At 35.7% G+C, this 16,931-nt stretch overlaps 1 protein-coding gene and 1 long non-coding RNA gene across 3 annotated transcripts in view; one reads left to right on the plus strand and one right to left on the minus strand.

Moving 5' to 3' along the window:
• ERCC6L2 (ERCC excision repair 6 like 2) overlaps positions 1 to 16,931 on the minus strand; it is a 67,255-nt gene that overhangs the window by 46,180 nt on the left and 4,144 nt on the right. For both annotated transcript variants that reach the window (XM_088129860.1, XM_088129861.1), the window contains exons 4-8: positions 14,938 to 15,057; positions 12,016 to 12,209; positions 10,173 to 10,334; positions 8,481 to 8,688; positions 2,890 to 3,030 (exon numbers count right to left, since the gene is read on the minus strand). In XM_088129860.1, coding sequence (XP_087985986.1) covers positions 2,890 to 3,030; positions 8,481 to 8,688; positions 10,173 to 10,334; positions 12,016 to 12,209; positions 14,938 to 15,057 — 825 coding nt within the window. The remainder of the gene's footprint in view (positions 1 to 2,889; positions 3,031 to 8,480; positions 8,689 to 10,172; positions 10,335 to 12,015; positions 12,210 to 14,937; positions 15,058 to 16,931) is intronic.
• Positions 907 to 16,931, plus strand: part of LOC148213806 (uncharacterized) — a 45,494-nt gene continuing 29,469 nt past the window's right edge. The window contains exon 1 of the long non-coding RNA XR_015793693.1: positions 907 to 965. This is a non-coding gene — a long non-coding RNA (uncharacterized LOC148213806). The remainder of the gene's footprint in view (positions 966 to 16,931) is intronic.

Consider the following 16,931-nt stretch of genomic DNA (forward strand, 5'->3'; position numbering starts at 1 on the left):
ACAATACACAACGTTCTGTCTCTAAAGTCTCACGTCAGAATGTCAAATTAAAATGTATTAATATAATTTATAATGCAAAGATACTGATCTGAAAAAGGCAGAAGAAGAAGAAGCCGCCCATTTCCTATTTCATTTTATGAACAGCAGCCATCACAATACAGTTTTTCAAACATAAAGAAATACAGTGTGTTTTGAAACCATGGTCTGAAAAGCATTGAATTCTGATTTTCTATATTCATTCAAGGTCTACCTACATGCAAAATGAGATAATTTGACTGTGGATCTATACTGTCAGCCCTTCAAGGTAGCCCTAACAGGAAACCAAAACCATGAGTATTAATGGTACCTTTATTGTAACAGAATCTTGCAAGTCTGAAAGCACTTCTCCCTTCCCCTGCCTTTACTTTCCAGAGAACTAGGGAGGGTCCCTTCTAAGACACTTTCTCGACCCCCATCCCTCCTTTGGACTCAGATTTTGTTTATTAGACTGTTGTCTAGGCTGCAGTTCTTCCTCCTGTCTCCCAAAGTTATTCTCACAGCCCATTACATATACATTTCTCCTCAAAGAGTTAGAAAAAACATTTAAAAAACCAATACATTTAAGTGAAACAAATGCTGTCCTGGCCAGGCTGGAGTAGAGTAATGGGTTAAACCTGTTAAAGCCACCTCTCTACACAATCATTAGAATGGCATGGAAAAAGCATAACAAAGATCTAAGGTGGTAGAATAGACTAAAATACTTCAGATTGTAGATTGTACATTGTTCAGGATATGTTAGGTTGACTAATACAATAAATAAAATGTAGTCTCCTGCATAAAAAGAAGCTTAGCATCTCAGAAAGGGACACAATTTAAACGCTTATCTCTGTCATGCTAGGATTTTTTTTTTTTAACTTCTAGGAAGTCTTGTACTTGGGTGACGAATCAAAATGGCACACACACACCCCAACATGCATCTGGAGCAGGTAAGAATGCTCTGCTGCCTACTTCAACTCTATGGTAGATCAGGCCTTAGCTCAGAGCACAGGTAAAACTATACAGAAGAATCAGAAATGTTTTAATAAATCAGAAATCATTTCTGTAAACGTAGCTTGAAAGCTAGGGACTGGGAACTTTTTGACTGATTGATGCATTTTAATTTCATTACATCCATTTGTTAAACATCTTTTTGGCTGCCTAATTTTTATTTATAGTCAGATGTGCCACTATTATGCAAAGAGACATCATCTGTAGACACCACTCCCTGTTTCTGGCATCTAGCGTCAGTTCTTCCATATACTTTGCAGACTTCCATATGTTCTTAGGCATGTAAATCCTATCAGCAGCAACAGCTGTCACGGTCCCTGGGGCCTCAGTGTCTCCAATTAGCATGATCACTGTCCATTCTTCCTGATGCCAGTCATCTACTAAACTATGATGGGTCCCTCTTCCAGAGCATGGGAAGAGAAGCAGGAGCACACAGTTTTATCAATGTTTGAAAGAGGTTGGTCTACAGAATAGCTTATATTATCTTTAAGTGCTGAAATATGAATATGATTTTCATGCCAAGAACAAATCACCATGTGTGCACATGCCTTCAAGTCTGTGTTGACTCCTGGCAACTGCCTGGTCAAGTCCCTGAAGTTTTCTGGCAACATTCTCAGAAGTGGTTTGCCATGGCCTCCTTCTTAGGGTCTGTAGAGAGTGGCTGGGCCAAGGTCACCCAGCTGGTTTTGTGCCTAAGGCAGGGCTAGAACTCACAGTCTCCTGGTTTCTAGCCCAATGCCCTTAACTATACCAAACTGGCTCTCATAACAGCCAATAATGATGCATAAATCCAAGAAATAAATTCACGTAAATTCTCTAGAATAACCTTTTAGTTCATTTTTCCCTCCATGACAATGCCAGGCCAGGCCAAGTCCCCTGGACTTCCAGGCATTGGAAAAATATTGCTTCCACTTCCTCTGCATAGGCTACGTTTGAAGCCTATGCAAAAGTCATCTTTAGTGGATTTTGTCTCATCTCTCTTGTTGTTAGCTCTGTTTACTTTGCATAAAGTTAGACTATCATCTTAAAAACACCTGGGAATTTATTCCACACCATATGCTTAAAATTCAAAGTATTATTCTTTTTCAAATATCTGAAACATATTTAACCTGAAACAACTCAAAAAAATCTCATCCAATAGCTTTCCAGTAGACCAGCAATGATATCAACAACTGTCTCAAATAACTACTTTCCTGGCCATGCCTGGCTGATTTTTAGGTGATGATTCACTGACCATTTATGTTGTGGTAGTTCCAGTGAGGTAAACATGACAAAAATTAAGTTTATTCATTTTATGGATCACACGAGATGAGCAATAATAAAACAGCTTCTATTATGTCATAGTAACATAGCTTGTAAAGGCATACCACAAAGCCTTCCCTTGATTACTTTTCTTTTGAGACAACTTTTTCAAGTAACTACATCTGCTTAATGTGAAGTAAATCAATACAATCAACTAGACCATTTTAAAGCAGAGGAAGGATCAGAGACACATTTGGAATTTTGAGAACAGCCATTCACAAAACTTCTATTTACCAAAAGGTGAATTAGCCTCCACCCAATAGATACTTTTTAGCATTGTTGTAATAATAATAGTGATTGAACAACTTTTTTGGTAACTCAAATCAGTGCTATTTTAATTTTAAAAAATTTAAAGTTAGAAGCATTACATTGGCCTGGGAATCCCCCCCCCGCAAAAATTAGCCTGGCCATTCTATCTACAGTACAATACGTCATTATCCATCTACTCTATGGCCCTGTTAAGATTTATGAGGGGAAAAACAGTGGATATGGAGTAGGTCAAAGGACTATTGTAGATGGTCGTTGTACTTCAAACAAACTTATGTTTAAAAAAATGCTTACTTTGTAGCAACAATTCTTCCTTTTATGGCCACTACTACAGCTACATGATTCACATGCCCGCAGCACTAACTGCACATCTTCTGTCTCCAATACAGTCTTATAAATTGTTCTCTGGAACTCTGTCAGATAACAATATACCATCTGGCAAGATAAAATGCAAAACAGGGAGAATAAAACAACACAAATAATATATCAAAACTAAAATATGCGCTGAGCTTGCAAAATAAAGAGATGGGCTTTAGGATTCTTTTTCAAAGATTATGATCAACTAGCACTTTATATTTAAATGATACAATCTGCTAAGAATGTGAAAGATAAACTGTTGTGATCACTCTCAATCCCTAAGACAATAGATCTTAAATTGCTTAAAAGATCTATTTGCCATTTCCTGGCACTATTGTAGAGACTAATGCAGACAGCAGGAGTAAAAGAAAACAGCCAATTTTTAAGACTGACATTCTGAATAGCTGATATAGGAGGGAGAGATTCTTGGACAGTGGTATGACATAGTTAATCCTTCCTCTTAAAGACCATGGGTGGCATCTCCATGACATCTTTTGGTCTCAACCAGCAGGATACAGATATTCTAAGACCCCTCCTGAATTTAGGCCACCCACAAAGCAGCTGCACCATGCTGTGCTATAATAATCCAATGGTATCTTGAACATATACTCACATTATCAAGAGAATGGGATAAAATAAAAGCTTCTAGATTAAAGGCAATGGAGTGACATTGCTGTTAATCTTCTCTTTAGAAAACACAGTTTAGACTGCATTATTACAAGCTTAGCTGAAAGGCAGGTATAAACAAGGAAGAAAGAGCAGCAAACTAACATGTAACTTTATTAAAAGTGTGATTGTGTGTTCTCTAAAATGTAGTTTTGCATTTATCAAAACATTCCAGACAGGACAAGTGAAAGTCATACATCTTTCATAATGGAAGCAAATCTGCACAGTTTTGTATCTATCAATTCATAATTGACTTTTATATTATAAAAAAGAGGCACAAAAAGTATGCAATTTCAATTAATTCAGAGATTTTGTACAGATACTGAACACATTATACATGCAGGCAGAACTCTGCATCTTCCATAAACCTGTGATGGAAAATGCATATTGGACAGGAAATAAATGCTTCTATATGAAAATCATTCATAAGAACACTGTTATATTCCAGAAATTTTTAGTGGGAAAGGGGAAGGAAAGTGAAGGGCTTACTTGGAACTCTTGTTCTTCAAATCATGCTTTTGGTTTATTCACAGAAATCTGCTTGCATAAATCACATTTAGGAACTTCTAAAAAGATAAAAGAGCCCTGACTCCTTTCCTTTACCTCCACATAATAATACACCTTACATGAATAGAAGGATTGTCACAAAGAGCAAAATCAAAATAGATATTTCATTTAAAGTGGTCATGACTCTGGAGAGTCGTCCACTGTAGAAATGTAACAACTAAATTTCATCTTTATGAGCTCTGGGTAGGTCTCACTCACCTGGAAAAGAAAAGTTTTAGATTATCCAAGCCAAAAAAAGAAAGCACTGAAGAGCATTATTCTATAGCTTATTTAATCTGTTATCTCAATATCTAAATTGCACAGCTGAACAATTAGGAATATAATTTAATTCTTTTGTAAAGATACTAACATAACTACAGACCTGGTGAAATGTTAGAAGACTGGACCTGCAGACTTTTTGCATCTCATAGCAACAGTAAACTATTTTGATCAATCAGAAAAAAAAAATAAAGCTATATAAAATAAGAGTGTTCCCTTGTAAGATCTGGAAAAATGAAAAAAAAAAATCTTGAATGTTTTACTTGCATTAACATAAAAAGCTAATGAAAAGTTCATGCCTGACACCTAAACAATGCTAATTTTGTAAATCTTTGGAGATGAGGAAAAACATGGCAAAACTCCCCAAGGGATGGAACTGTGAAACAATCTGTTTACACTAAGAATTGGGCAGAAAGACTGTCTTATCTTTGAAAGATGGGAAATAAAATTAATTTGCATGCAAAACCATCCATCCACTCACACAGAAGAGACTACAGTGGCCTAGTAGGCCAGCAACCTAGAAGGATAACCAGAGGAATTTTGAATGATTCCACGTTAAGAAAGCTGACTCAAAAGACAGATTCTGGTATGGAATCTTAACAAGGTATCTCAGGAGCAATTAACAAAACTATGAAGAAAGTGCTTTTCAGTAGTTATACAGTTCACAGAAAAAGTATGTGCCCCCTTTCAGATTTTGTAAATTTTGTATATCTTTGCCACTGAAAGTTATCAGTTTCGTATGTGTCCTAGTGATATATAAATAGACTCTGAATAAACAAATTAACACTGAAATTTGGTTTTGTGTCTCATATATATTCTATAAACAAAGTCACCCAACACACAATGCACCAATGTGCAAAAGTAATCTCTCTTTCTCTCTCCTTCACACGCACAGAGAGAGAGAGAAAGAGAGAGAGTTTAAGCAGTTCAGTTAAAGGAATAACTAGTGCCAACTGTGTGAGTACTTCATTACACAATTAGGGGCTGATTTGGGCTAGATTATAAATTTCAGAAACTCTGGCTCCCCTCATCATGAGGATGTATTCACACCACAGATGCTAGAGGCACGTCATGCTCTGCTCAAAATAAATTTATGAAGACTTCTATAAAAAAAGGCCTTGATGCCTACCAGTCTGGAAAAGGTTACAAAAACATTTGTAAAGATTTGGAGATCACTGATCCACAGAGATAATCTTGCATAATGAATCTTTCCAACAGTGGCTATCCTCTCAGAATTAACTCCAGAGTGCAGCATAAAATTTTCCTGGAACTCACAAAAAACAACTAGGACAATATCTAGGGATTTATGGCCTTTCTCACTTTGGCTAAAGTCAGTGTTTATGATTTCACCAGCAGAAAAGCAAACAGTAATTTAATTAATTAATTTTAATTTATTAAATTTGTTATAGGCGCCCACTTTATACACTCTGGGTGGCTTACCAAATTATATTACCAGAAACTATAAAAACAATTAAACACAATTAAACACACATACACAGGCAGCCTAGACTAAAACAACCAAAACAATAAACCATACAGATATAAAAGGGGCCCCATAAATACATCAATAAACCCATTAACCCCATTAAAAATGGGATTAATGGAGAACTGCAAGGTAGAAATCATAGCTCACTAAAAAAAACATTGCTGCTCATCTTTAGTTTGCCAAAAAGCACCTGGATGACATGCACACATGGATTTCTGGAGGTATGTTCAAAAGTGGAACTTTTCAGACTCCATGGGTGTCATTATGTCTGGTGAAAACCAAATACTGCATTCCACAATAAAAACTCATATTAACTCTCAAGCATGGAAGTGGTTGTTCATGGTTTAGGGATGCTTTGCTACCTCAGGACTCTAGACTACTTACAAAAAGCAGGTATTCTGCATTTAATTAGAGAATTCTACAGGAGAATATCAGGCTACCTGTCCATCAATTGAAGCTGAACCAGTAGTGTCATACAGCAAAACAGTGATTTTAAATGTGTAAACAAGCCTATAAAAATGAAGAAAAAAAACATTCAGTGTTTCAAAGCCCATAGAAAAGTGTGTGACCTAGAATGTTCATGCTAAAAAACCTTCAAATATTATAAGTTGAAGCTGCTGGCCATGGAGGGGTGAACCAACATTCCTGCGCAGTGATGTGAAAGCCTGATGATCAATTATAGAAAGTGTTTGGGTTTTGCAGCTAAAGATGATGCAACCAATTACTGAATCTAAGGGGACAACTACTTTTTCATACTGGCACATCACTAGGACCCACATGAAGCTCTGGTAAGATTCAGAGGCAAAAATATGCAAACATTCAGAAAATCCAAAAGGGGGCAAATATTTTTTCAAAAGAAGTACACACAGATGAAACTCCAGGAAAACTGAGAGGCTGGTATTTTCTAAAGAGCTCAGACAATCAAGAATGCATTCCATAGGAACAGATTTTGAGCTCCCCAGTCAATAATTATTTCAAGATATAGACTGCCATGAAAAGGACAGAAGAGCAGATTTTAACAAGGAGTGGGAATGGAAGACTCATGTCCCAAGATGTATAAATAAAGTAAGCCCAAACCCCTACTTGAGTCAAAATATTTAGCCTGTCATCAAGAGGAGAACCACGTCCTCTGAATTTTCAGAGATAATAACTGTAACAATCACTGGGATAGCTTTCAGAATGTATATAGCACTTTCATTCATTACTTTCAATAACACTATGGAAATCCAATATAACAAAGAAATTGTGTGAACATTGCTGAAAGCCCATGATTACTATTGCAGAGGAAAGGTAGATGCTAATAATTCACTCAGATTCCGCAGAACAGAGTATTTGGAACTCTGCTTTTGTAACATGTCATTTAATGATATCCTTATAAAACAGGCTGAACCCTTGGAGGGTTGAAGTGAAGGTGCATTTATGGAAAAAAATGATTGATAAGACATTTGTGTCAAACAGGTAGTAGCAGCTAGCTGACCTTGGTTGATTTTGGAAAAGTTAAGCAGAGTTGGATCTGGTTAGTACTTGGATGGGAAAACTTCAGAAAATCCCACCGCTGCAGACTATGCTAGAAGTTGGAAAAACATCTTGGAACAAGGAAATGGCAAACCATTTCCATATTGTTGTCATAGAAAGAACATGGATACACCCATTAATTCATCAAAAAGTGAGTTCCATCACAAAGAAGCCTTCATGTCTCAGATATTAGTCTTTCTGAGTATGACAGCAAAAAAGTGTCTGTCCTTTCCATAAAAACAGCTATTGATTAGCAAGTATTATCAAGGATTTTTTTAAATGGCAGGAAAGTTACAGTCCTGTATCTCCAGAATATCATGTAACAGTATGCCCTATATGCCACAAACAATTCTGTTCCCCTTCTCTAGTTTCCCTACTCAGTTTTACCTTCTCAGAGATAGTATCTACCATGCATGTATCCAAAAATCTCTATTTTCCAAGTCAAAGAATATTACTGATATCATCACAAAAAAATAAAATAAAAAAAATGAGTTTTATCTTATACTCACTTGGTGCATATGAAGAGCTTAGGAAAACATAACAAAGCCCCACACAGTAACTACCAGAGCTCTCAGAAAGGGAGAGGTCCCTTCCTCCAATTGTTAGAAAGAAATTGCTTTCAGGCTAAAAGTGCAAAAAAGACACTCAGCAGGAAGATTCTGATTTTGTCCTGTCATTCAAGGCTTCCAAAACTTTCTCAAAAGCCTCTCTTGCAGTTTCTTCAGATGTGCTCCTAGGCCATTCATAGCCTTTGAGAGAAAGGATAACCCATTTTTTCTTCAAGCTAATTATAAATGTTACAATTATTGCTGTGAATTAAATCAGCAATCAAGGAAACAAAAAACAGGTCCTTTTCTAATTCATCCACTAGATCTGCAAAACAGTCTGACACGGATCTCCAGCACCACAGTCCCCTAACACCTATACAGCTACACACAGGCAGTTCCATATGTAAGGTTACCCTAACGTACCTCCTATATGAATTGTACAAAATCCACACTAACACGAGTGAACAAAGTTAATAAATGGAGCTCACTCTGTCTTCTTTCTTGGGCAACTGATCATTGATGAGAGCCTTTGTACGCCTTAAGAAATAACCCGATAGTTTTTCAGCTAGCCTCTTCATTGACTTTCGGCCTGTGGCTAGCTCTCTTTTAGTTGCAGTGTGCCGCTGGCCAAGTTCTACAGGATCAGAAAACTCTGTCTTGAAACTTGCTTCGCTACCCAAGAGCCCAGGTACAGCCCTAAGAGAAAGAGAAATCTGTTATGAATCTTTTGATATTTATGATATTATAATCATTATGAAATACTGAAACACTAATATAGGATATTAATTTTAGCAGGCTTCTAGAGTCAAGGATCTAGATTTCTTATTAGCTGTTGACTTTCACATACCAGCTAAAGCCCTATGGAAGATTTAGCAAGTTTTTAACTGTTTGTTGGACTGATTTTTGGTTTTATTCTTATATTTTAGAATTTGTATTTTGTGGAAAGCCATCCTGAGCATTAGATAGACAGAAAGACAGAATATAAATTTAATACATACAGGTAGTCCCCAGTTTAAGAACGAGTTCCATTGCCAAAGTCTGCCCTTAAGTCAAATTTGTATGTAAGCCGGAACAGTATTATTGTATACTGTATAAGTAGTATTGTACAATTAACTCAAACCATTGTGTATTTAACTCAAAGCACTGGGTATTTAACTCGAATTTTGCTACAATAGGCTCCGTTCTTAACTATGGGTCATCCATAAACCAGGTGTTCTTAACCCAGGGACCACTTATATAAGGTTACAATCCTTACTTACCTAGAAATAAATCCAAATGAATAAAATTAGATCTGCTCATATGCAAATTAATATTAAATTCCACTGTAATTTTCTATGCATATTGCCAAATACGTTCATTTTTAGAACTCTCCCCATTTAATGTTATTAAGGCTAATTTATGATACCTAGAAAATCAGACCTGTTTTCCAGTTTATGAACTGTAACTTCACTAGCTACCTATGCTGAGAGCACTATAAAAGGAATACTTATTAGGAAAGTGCAGGCCCTTGGATCCAAAGCAGAAAAGGTACATTCAAGCAGACATGGGCTCACATATGTGCAGGTCAGTGCCATTTTAACAAAGCTGGTACAGCAAGGTGCTTTCGAGCAAGCATGGGCACACTGTTGGTGCCTTCTTACCTCAAACATGTTTTCCTGGGATAGCAGGGCTACTGTACAAGCCCAGGAAAAAATGCAGTTTCTTCACAAGATTCCAACAGGTGCCACATGTGTGCCTATACTCCTCTGAAGCATCTTTTCTGTATCACCTCTGAAGTGCTACACATCCCAACAGAAAGAAGGAAGCATACATTTGGGTTTCTAAACTGCTCTTTCCTTGTATTGTTAAGCAGCACATAAACCCCTAAAATCCATGACATCAGGCTTTAAAAGAATCATCTCACACATTACATAGTAATAAATGCACGTTTTTCATTGCTTGTATTCTACAGTACCATGACACACACTCGCATAATGGGAAATGTGTGTTCTATAAATTCCTGGCACAGACAACTAAAGCTGGGTTGCCAAAGTTCTCTGTAAAACAGACATCTGTCAGACATGTGAATGCCAGGCGTGCATAATACATGAGAACTCTGATGTGCATAGAGATAAACAAGGGGGAGAAAGGATTATAAGCATTCCTTCTGAACTTGTAATATTAAATTTTATTTCACTTACCAGTCCATAACACACCAAAGCTCTTTCATGTTGTTCTGTAAAATTGTCCCAGTAAGTCCCAACCGAACTTTACACATTAGAGCCTTCATTGTCTGAGTTATCTGAGATTTTGGATTCTTGATTCTATGTACTTCATCCACAATGACAGCTGACCATTGTAAACTATGAAACATAAGGAATTAGTGAAAGTTTGTCTAAACTCTCCTCCTCAATTCAGTTATCTTAATGAGCTTGTAATAATTAAATTTCTCATAATGAACTCATCCCCCCTCCCCCATATATATTATCAGCCTGAATCAATCCACTGCAGGATGGAGGCCTCTTTGCTGAAGTTAGGGACCATAATCTAATACACTGATCCAGTGCAGGCTGGTAGATAGATGTTTTTCAGTTTCCTAATCTAGAGCTGAATTCTGAATAACTGGCTCAAAGTTAGCCAGCCAATTTCTGTGCATAAGAAAATACTAGAACTTGGGTCTCCCTCGTCCTAGTCTAGCTTCTGAACCACTATACCATAGTGCAACGTTTCTGAACCTTAGCAAGCTGGCTGGGGGAATTCTGGGAGTTGAAGTCCACACATCTTAAAGTTGCTAAGGTTGAGAAACCCTGCCATAGTGGCTCTCATGTATATATTTAACCTATCCATTTAAAGAGTGGATCTAAAGTTTAGATAACTGTACAGAGTGATCTAAAGTTATCTAATCCTGCCTGTAGCTTTTAAATGTATATTTAAAAGCCATAGGCAGGATTAGATAACTTTAGATCGCTACACCAACTATGTAGTGGCTTTGAATAAGCACCTATTATGACATAAAGTATCATACATTTTCCCCATCTAGCCATTAATCTAAGAGTGATTTATTGATATCTGAGGGAGAATGGCTAGCCTATAATGTTCATTTTTCAAAATTATACTTGGCCAGTGCTTTTAATCAAAGCTTTAAAATCTGACATTTTTAAGACACCACCATAGCATTATATTGCTGCAGCTCTGTGGAAGAAACAATCTACATAATATGATGTTAAGTCATTAACATGGTTTGTTTTGCAGCTCAAACCCACTGTAGCTTATAAATCATGGTTTCTTTCCTGGGATGGGTCTGTAAATCAAGTTAAGCCTATAGCCATATCTTTGTTTACAATAATGCTTAAAGGCCCCACATGTATTCTATAAGCAATTTTTAAGAAAAAAATAGGGCTTTTTCTGGAAGAATGCCCAGCTGCTCAAATGAAAATACAAACAAACCTGGGATAGTAAAGAACATCTTGGGTCACTAAAAAAGGACTGGGAAGCAAACTCTCCCCTCTGCCTTCTACTAAAGGGGATTCTTCATTGGCAACACTTGGTGAATACCCAAGCCCTGCCCTCATGTATAAGATTGGATCCACTGTCCCACAGCATTACCTATCCATGATTTCCACAGGATTTTTTGGAACATCTTTTTTTACAAGAGTTCGCCCATGCAATCTGTCTTTTTCTGAATCTGTTGATATTTCTAATTTTCTGGGTGAAACTGAGCAATGCCAACAGGACAGATACCGTTGTCTGAATACATTGTCTGGGTTCCCAAATTCTGCTCTGAGAAAAATGGGGCTAAGGGGTATGGAGGAGAGGATGGGGAAAGAAGTCCTAACTGAAAGTCTCTGGAACTTAATTTCATTTGCCTACATGCATTTAATTGAAGCTAAGTCACATAAATTTCAATAGACACATTGTATACCCAGGATTATATTCCTTACATACCTTTTCCTTTATCTCTAGCTAAAATATTTCAAGGATTTGTAGCTACAATTTATAAAAGAAGTCTCATATTCAGTAGCAGTAATTACAGAATGTAGTTACCTGTTAAGCTCATCCAAATAAAGGCGAAGTACTTCGTAGGTTGTTAGCACAATCTCACATTTTCCCTGCTTGATTCGATTTAACTCATACTCTTTTCTGTTGCCATGCAGAACTATAACCTTGAAGTACCCCCAGACATCTAATTCATCTTTCCAATTATAGAGCACAGAAAGAGGTGCCACAATCAAGAAGGTCTGAACCAGAAGAAACATACAATACTGCTGTTGAATATTGCAAAATGTACCAAAATACAAAATTCTCACACTGTTATGATACTTTTCAATTGTTGCAACAAGGAAAGTGAGAGATAAATTCAGAAAAAAATATCATATTTCATTAAGATATGATATAAGAATATTTTTGAAAATGGAGTCCAGAGTATATTTTATGGCAGCCCTGAACAACACAAGACTATCAGGTTACATGCAACCTACCAGCATGAGCTAAATCCCAACAGGTGAACAATTCCCCTCCCCATATTTCTGCAGCCAGCAATAAAAACTAACAGTTTACTGAGTCAGTGTTGGCCATACATTACATGACTGGCAGGTAATGATCCTACCAACACAAAGCAGTTTTCATAATTACAGTATCTACAGACATTTCTGACCACACATGAGCAGAATTATTCTTTTGACTCCTATTACTAACAGAAACAAAATTATGGTCAAATAAGTCTCAGGGTCACATGTGGACCCTAGTAGCTTTGGACACAGTCTCCAGATCTTTCCCCAAATTGCTACTGAAATATTATTTTGAATATCACAACATAGGAATAATGACTACATAGATATGGAACATCCACACTAACAAAACTTAATTAATTTAATTTAAAAGAAATAGAACCAAATATCTTTTCTTGAATTGACTGCTTAACTTAAGAGGCCCAGGACCTTGGAGCTTTGTGCAAAGACCAAGGAAGATCTATTAAGAAAACAATTTCTTGAAGGCATTTTGGAGAGCAAATCAAACCAACTAGGATACTTTTTTCCAAAATTCATGGACATGTAAGTTTAAACCTAGCTCTTGTTACTAATGTCTATACTGAAATTATTATAAATCCTTGTTAGATCAGTGCCTAAGAATATCTACCATAATGTTCCAAACAAAATGCCTCTGTTTGGCACTGAATATTCTGTAACCAATATTTCTATGGAACACAAGACATTTTACCGCTATTATTTTTCTTCTGCCTCTCAAACAAAAGCATCTTGAAATATTTATAAAATATATAATACCCCAAACCCTCAATAAATTAAAAACAATGAAGAACCATATACGTACAAAAAGAAAAAAGGAGTGGAGGAAAGAAAACAAAAGCAGAAACAAAAACCATTCAACTAGCATTCACACCAAGGAGGCCTGGGTGAAGAGATCAATCCCCAACAGGCACCTTAAGATTTAACAGTTAGTGCCTATATAACACAGGTGCACTGTGTGGGGCCCAGAGTCCCACATGGTCCCTGGAAGCCTTGGGGACAGCCTTCAGATCTGTCCCAAAATTGGTACTGAAATATTATTTTGAATAGGACAACATAGGAATAATGATTACATAGATACATCCATATTAACTTTAATTAATTAACTTTAGTTAATTTAATAGAACTAAATTTAGCTTTTCTTTCAGCTCCACTTACTTTCTCTATTGCTGCCTGCAGGGCATCACTCAAGAGCAGATGTTAGTCCCCCAAAAAGTGGCAGAGCTCTGCTATACAAACTCAGTATCTGGTTGAAGTACGAGCAGCCCTTCTTACATGAGTAAGCTCAGATGCATTAAGTCAGGCTGCTGATTATTTTTCCAGTTTCATGAGAGGTAACAGGAACAATTAAACATTAGAAAATGGAAATCAAATGAGAAAAGGAAGAATGCCAGTGAAACTAATCCTCAGTATGTTTATTCTACATAGAGCCACTGAACTTGTAAACATGTTTGGCTGGAGCAGATAACAGGATGTATGGGAATAAAACCTAGGAATGCCAAGCCTTCAAAATAATGAAATGCCTTATATTTAAGTCTAATTTCCAGGCACAGAATGTACAAAAATTTGTACATTTGTAAAATGGGTAATTAAAATATCTTTCAGCAGTATTTAAAAATGTGAAACATTGCTTTTGATGAACAATTAATTCAATACAAAGCTTTGGCAATTTTTATAATAAAAGTTAAATGTATTCAGATTTGGTCACCATTTATTAGCTATATTAGCAAAACTTTTCCTAATAAATTACGTTTATCTTTATTAATATAATCCTGAATATAAATATTGAATATGGTTGTTTCATATTTTTAACTGCCCAGAGTCACTGAAAGTCAGACAGCATATAAATTAAATCAATCAATCAATCAATCAATCAATCTGCCTTTAAGATCACTTATATAGGCACACTTATTCTCAATGTTTATTTTCTTGTTTTTGTTTTTACCATTGACTTATTTTTATCTCTCAGTGTTTGTCCTTTTGTACTGGAAAAAAAAAGCTTTCAGGGAAGAAAGAATTAAATTCAGCCCATTATCAGTACCCAACTGGCTTGGAAGGGAGTGAGGATAGAGGCAGGCTAGAAAGCAAGAATTTGAAACTGACACAGCTAATAGCAGCCCACCTGAAGGGGAAGCACAATGCAAGAATATCCATTCAACAGAACTGGTCAGTCCCATTAAATGCTCTTCAAGTCTTACTAGAAATTTACGCTATTTTTCAAGCAAATTTAATTATCCCGCAAAGTGATTTCTATTCCAAGTTATTATAAACAAGACTTCTGCATCTACATCTAAGTTGTAGAAGCCCAGTTATTAGAGAATCCTTTCTATGAATCATCTTTTATTTTGCTCAGCAAACACTGTCATTCATTCCCCAGTTAAAGATTAATTATACTACATTTTCAAGATGCCCAAATATAAATGTATTTAAATTAAAAGCATACTTTCTTTGGAACAGATGACATTTCTTTTCTCATTGTTCGCAGCAAAAAATCAGGCATATTATTTTCAATATCTGCACGTGTCCCCTTTTTCTTTAGCACTGCAGCCAGAAATGAAATAACCTGGGAAAAGTGAAGTGGTAGTGGTAGTGGTAGTGGTAGTGGAAAGAAAGAAAGAAAGAAAGAAAGAAAGAAAGAAAGAAAGAAAGAAAGAAAGAAAGAAAGAAAGAAAGAAAGAAAGAAAGAAAGAAAGAAAGAAAGAAAGAAAGAAAGAAAGAAGCAATGAAAATAAGTTTCTTTTTTTTTAATTAAAAAAAATTAAATTAAAAATTTTTAAACCATCTTTAAATCGACACACATCAAGAGCGCAAACAAGTGGGATTTTGATCATGGGCATAATGGTAAAAGGATACTTTGCACTAATCAACAGCCAAGATCCAGAACAAATAGCAAAATGATGTTGTTAAGGCTAGTCTTCAAAAAGATGTAAAGGTAATCCATACTAATACAGAAGCTCATTGAAAGGAGTTAGTTTGCAGGACTGTTGTTTACTATATTAATTTAAATACACATGTATTTTGGTTTCAATCTGTTGTACCATTAAAAGCAATACTATTCATAATTGAATTCATAATATAAAACTGTCTTAAACTAGATTTTTAATTTTCAATCAGGTGAACACATTTAAAAGTGCCTATGATCAAAAAGAAACTTGCAAATACACGTATATCTTCCTTCAGTTTACAACACAGTTCAAATTCTTAAAAAAAAAAGATATTTGTCAAAGGAATTCTGTTTTTCTCATTATAAGTACAGCTTCCTACAAAATCAATGAGCAACCATTCATAGAAACTTCAAAGAAAACTGAGAGTGGTAGGTTATAGAATGAAATCATAAATTAAAATCATTCTGCAATTTAATCTCTAAATTTCTCACAGAACAAAATACTCTTTCTCTCTTGGACATAATGAATTACCATTCTGAGAGATAATATTATAGGTATTTTTCCCTATGTAACAACAAATTACAGGCTATTTTCCTCATACACTGACTTCGTGCAATACAAACTGAAGACTGATATCCAGAAAAGAATACAATAACATTTTCAACAGGCAGTATAAAAAAGGCACACAGAAACCAGCCTTGATTTTAAAAAAATGTGGAATTTATATTTTTTATTATATACATTTCCTAGCTTGTGATTAGAAAATTTCAGTCTCATCAACTGTTTGCTTTCCAGGTTTATCTGGTGTCCTGAACAGGATGGAAAGGCCAGCATATGTGCAAAAATTAAAAGATACTTCCAACTTTCTCATTATTATCAAACTTTAATCAATTCCATATGGTTTTTTTAAGCCAAAATATTCAAAGACTCAAAATTCATAATACTGATCAGTGTGAAAAAAGTTTTGATTTATTAAAATGTTGATGCATTACTTTTAGTTAATATATACGCCATTTTTATAAAAGTCATCAAAGCTGCCACTTAGAAATTAAACGAAACATCAAGAACCAAACTTTTTCTTCCTTGCAAAATGTTCCTGCTAAGTCCCTGTAAACTTTTTAAAAAATAAAATTACAACTACTTGATTTAAACAGTATGGCATTTTTTAAAAAGAAGAAACTTAAAGTTCCTTTAAAGGCTGCTCCGAAATTTTATGCCAACTTGTCATTGCTGCCACTGATTCATCCCCCATCAGAAATAATGGAAGAAGCAATATACTACACGGGATAGCAAAAAACCTCAAACAGAGGAAGTCAAAACTCTCCTCACACTCAATTGCTTCATTTCAGATACACTCACTCCATTTAGGATTGCATTGTAAAGACCTACACAATTTCGTTTTCTAAATACATACTTGGCAACTTTAAGATGTGTGGACTTCAGCTCCCAGAATTCCCCAACCAGCATGGAGTTTAAGTGCACACATCTTAAAGTTGCCAAGGTTGAGAAACACTGATTTAGATGCTTTATTCTAGTTTAGAAATAAATATTG

Source organism: Python bivittatus, unplaced genomic scaffold, assembly GCF_059951505.1.
Source record: "Python bivittatus isolate LINGU-HERP-01145 unplaced genomic scaffold, Pbiv_v1 ctg000850_np1212, whole genome shotgun sequence".
NCBI lineage: Eukaryota > Metazoa > Chordata > Lepidosauria > Squamata > Pythonidae > Python > Python bivittatus.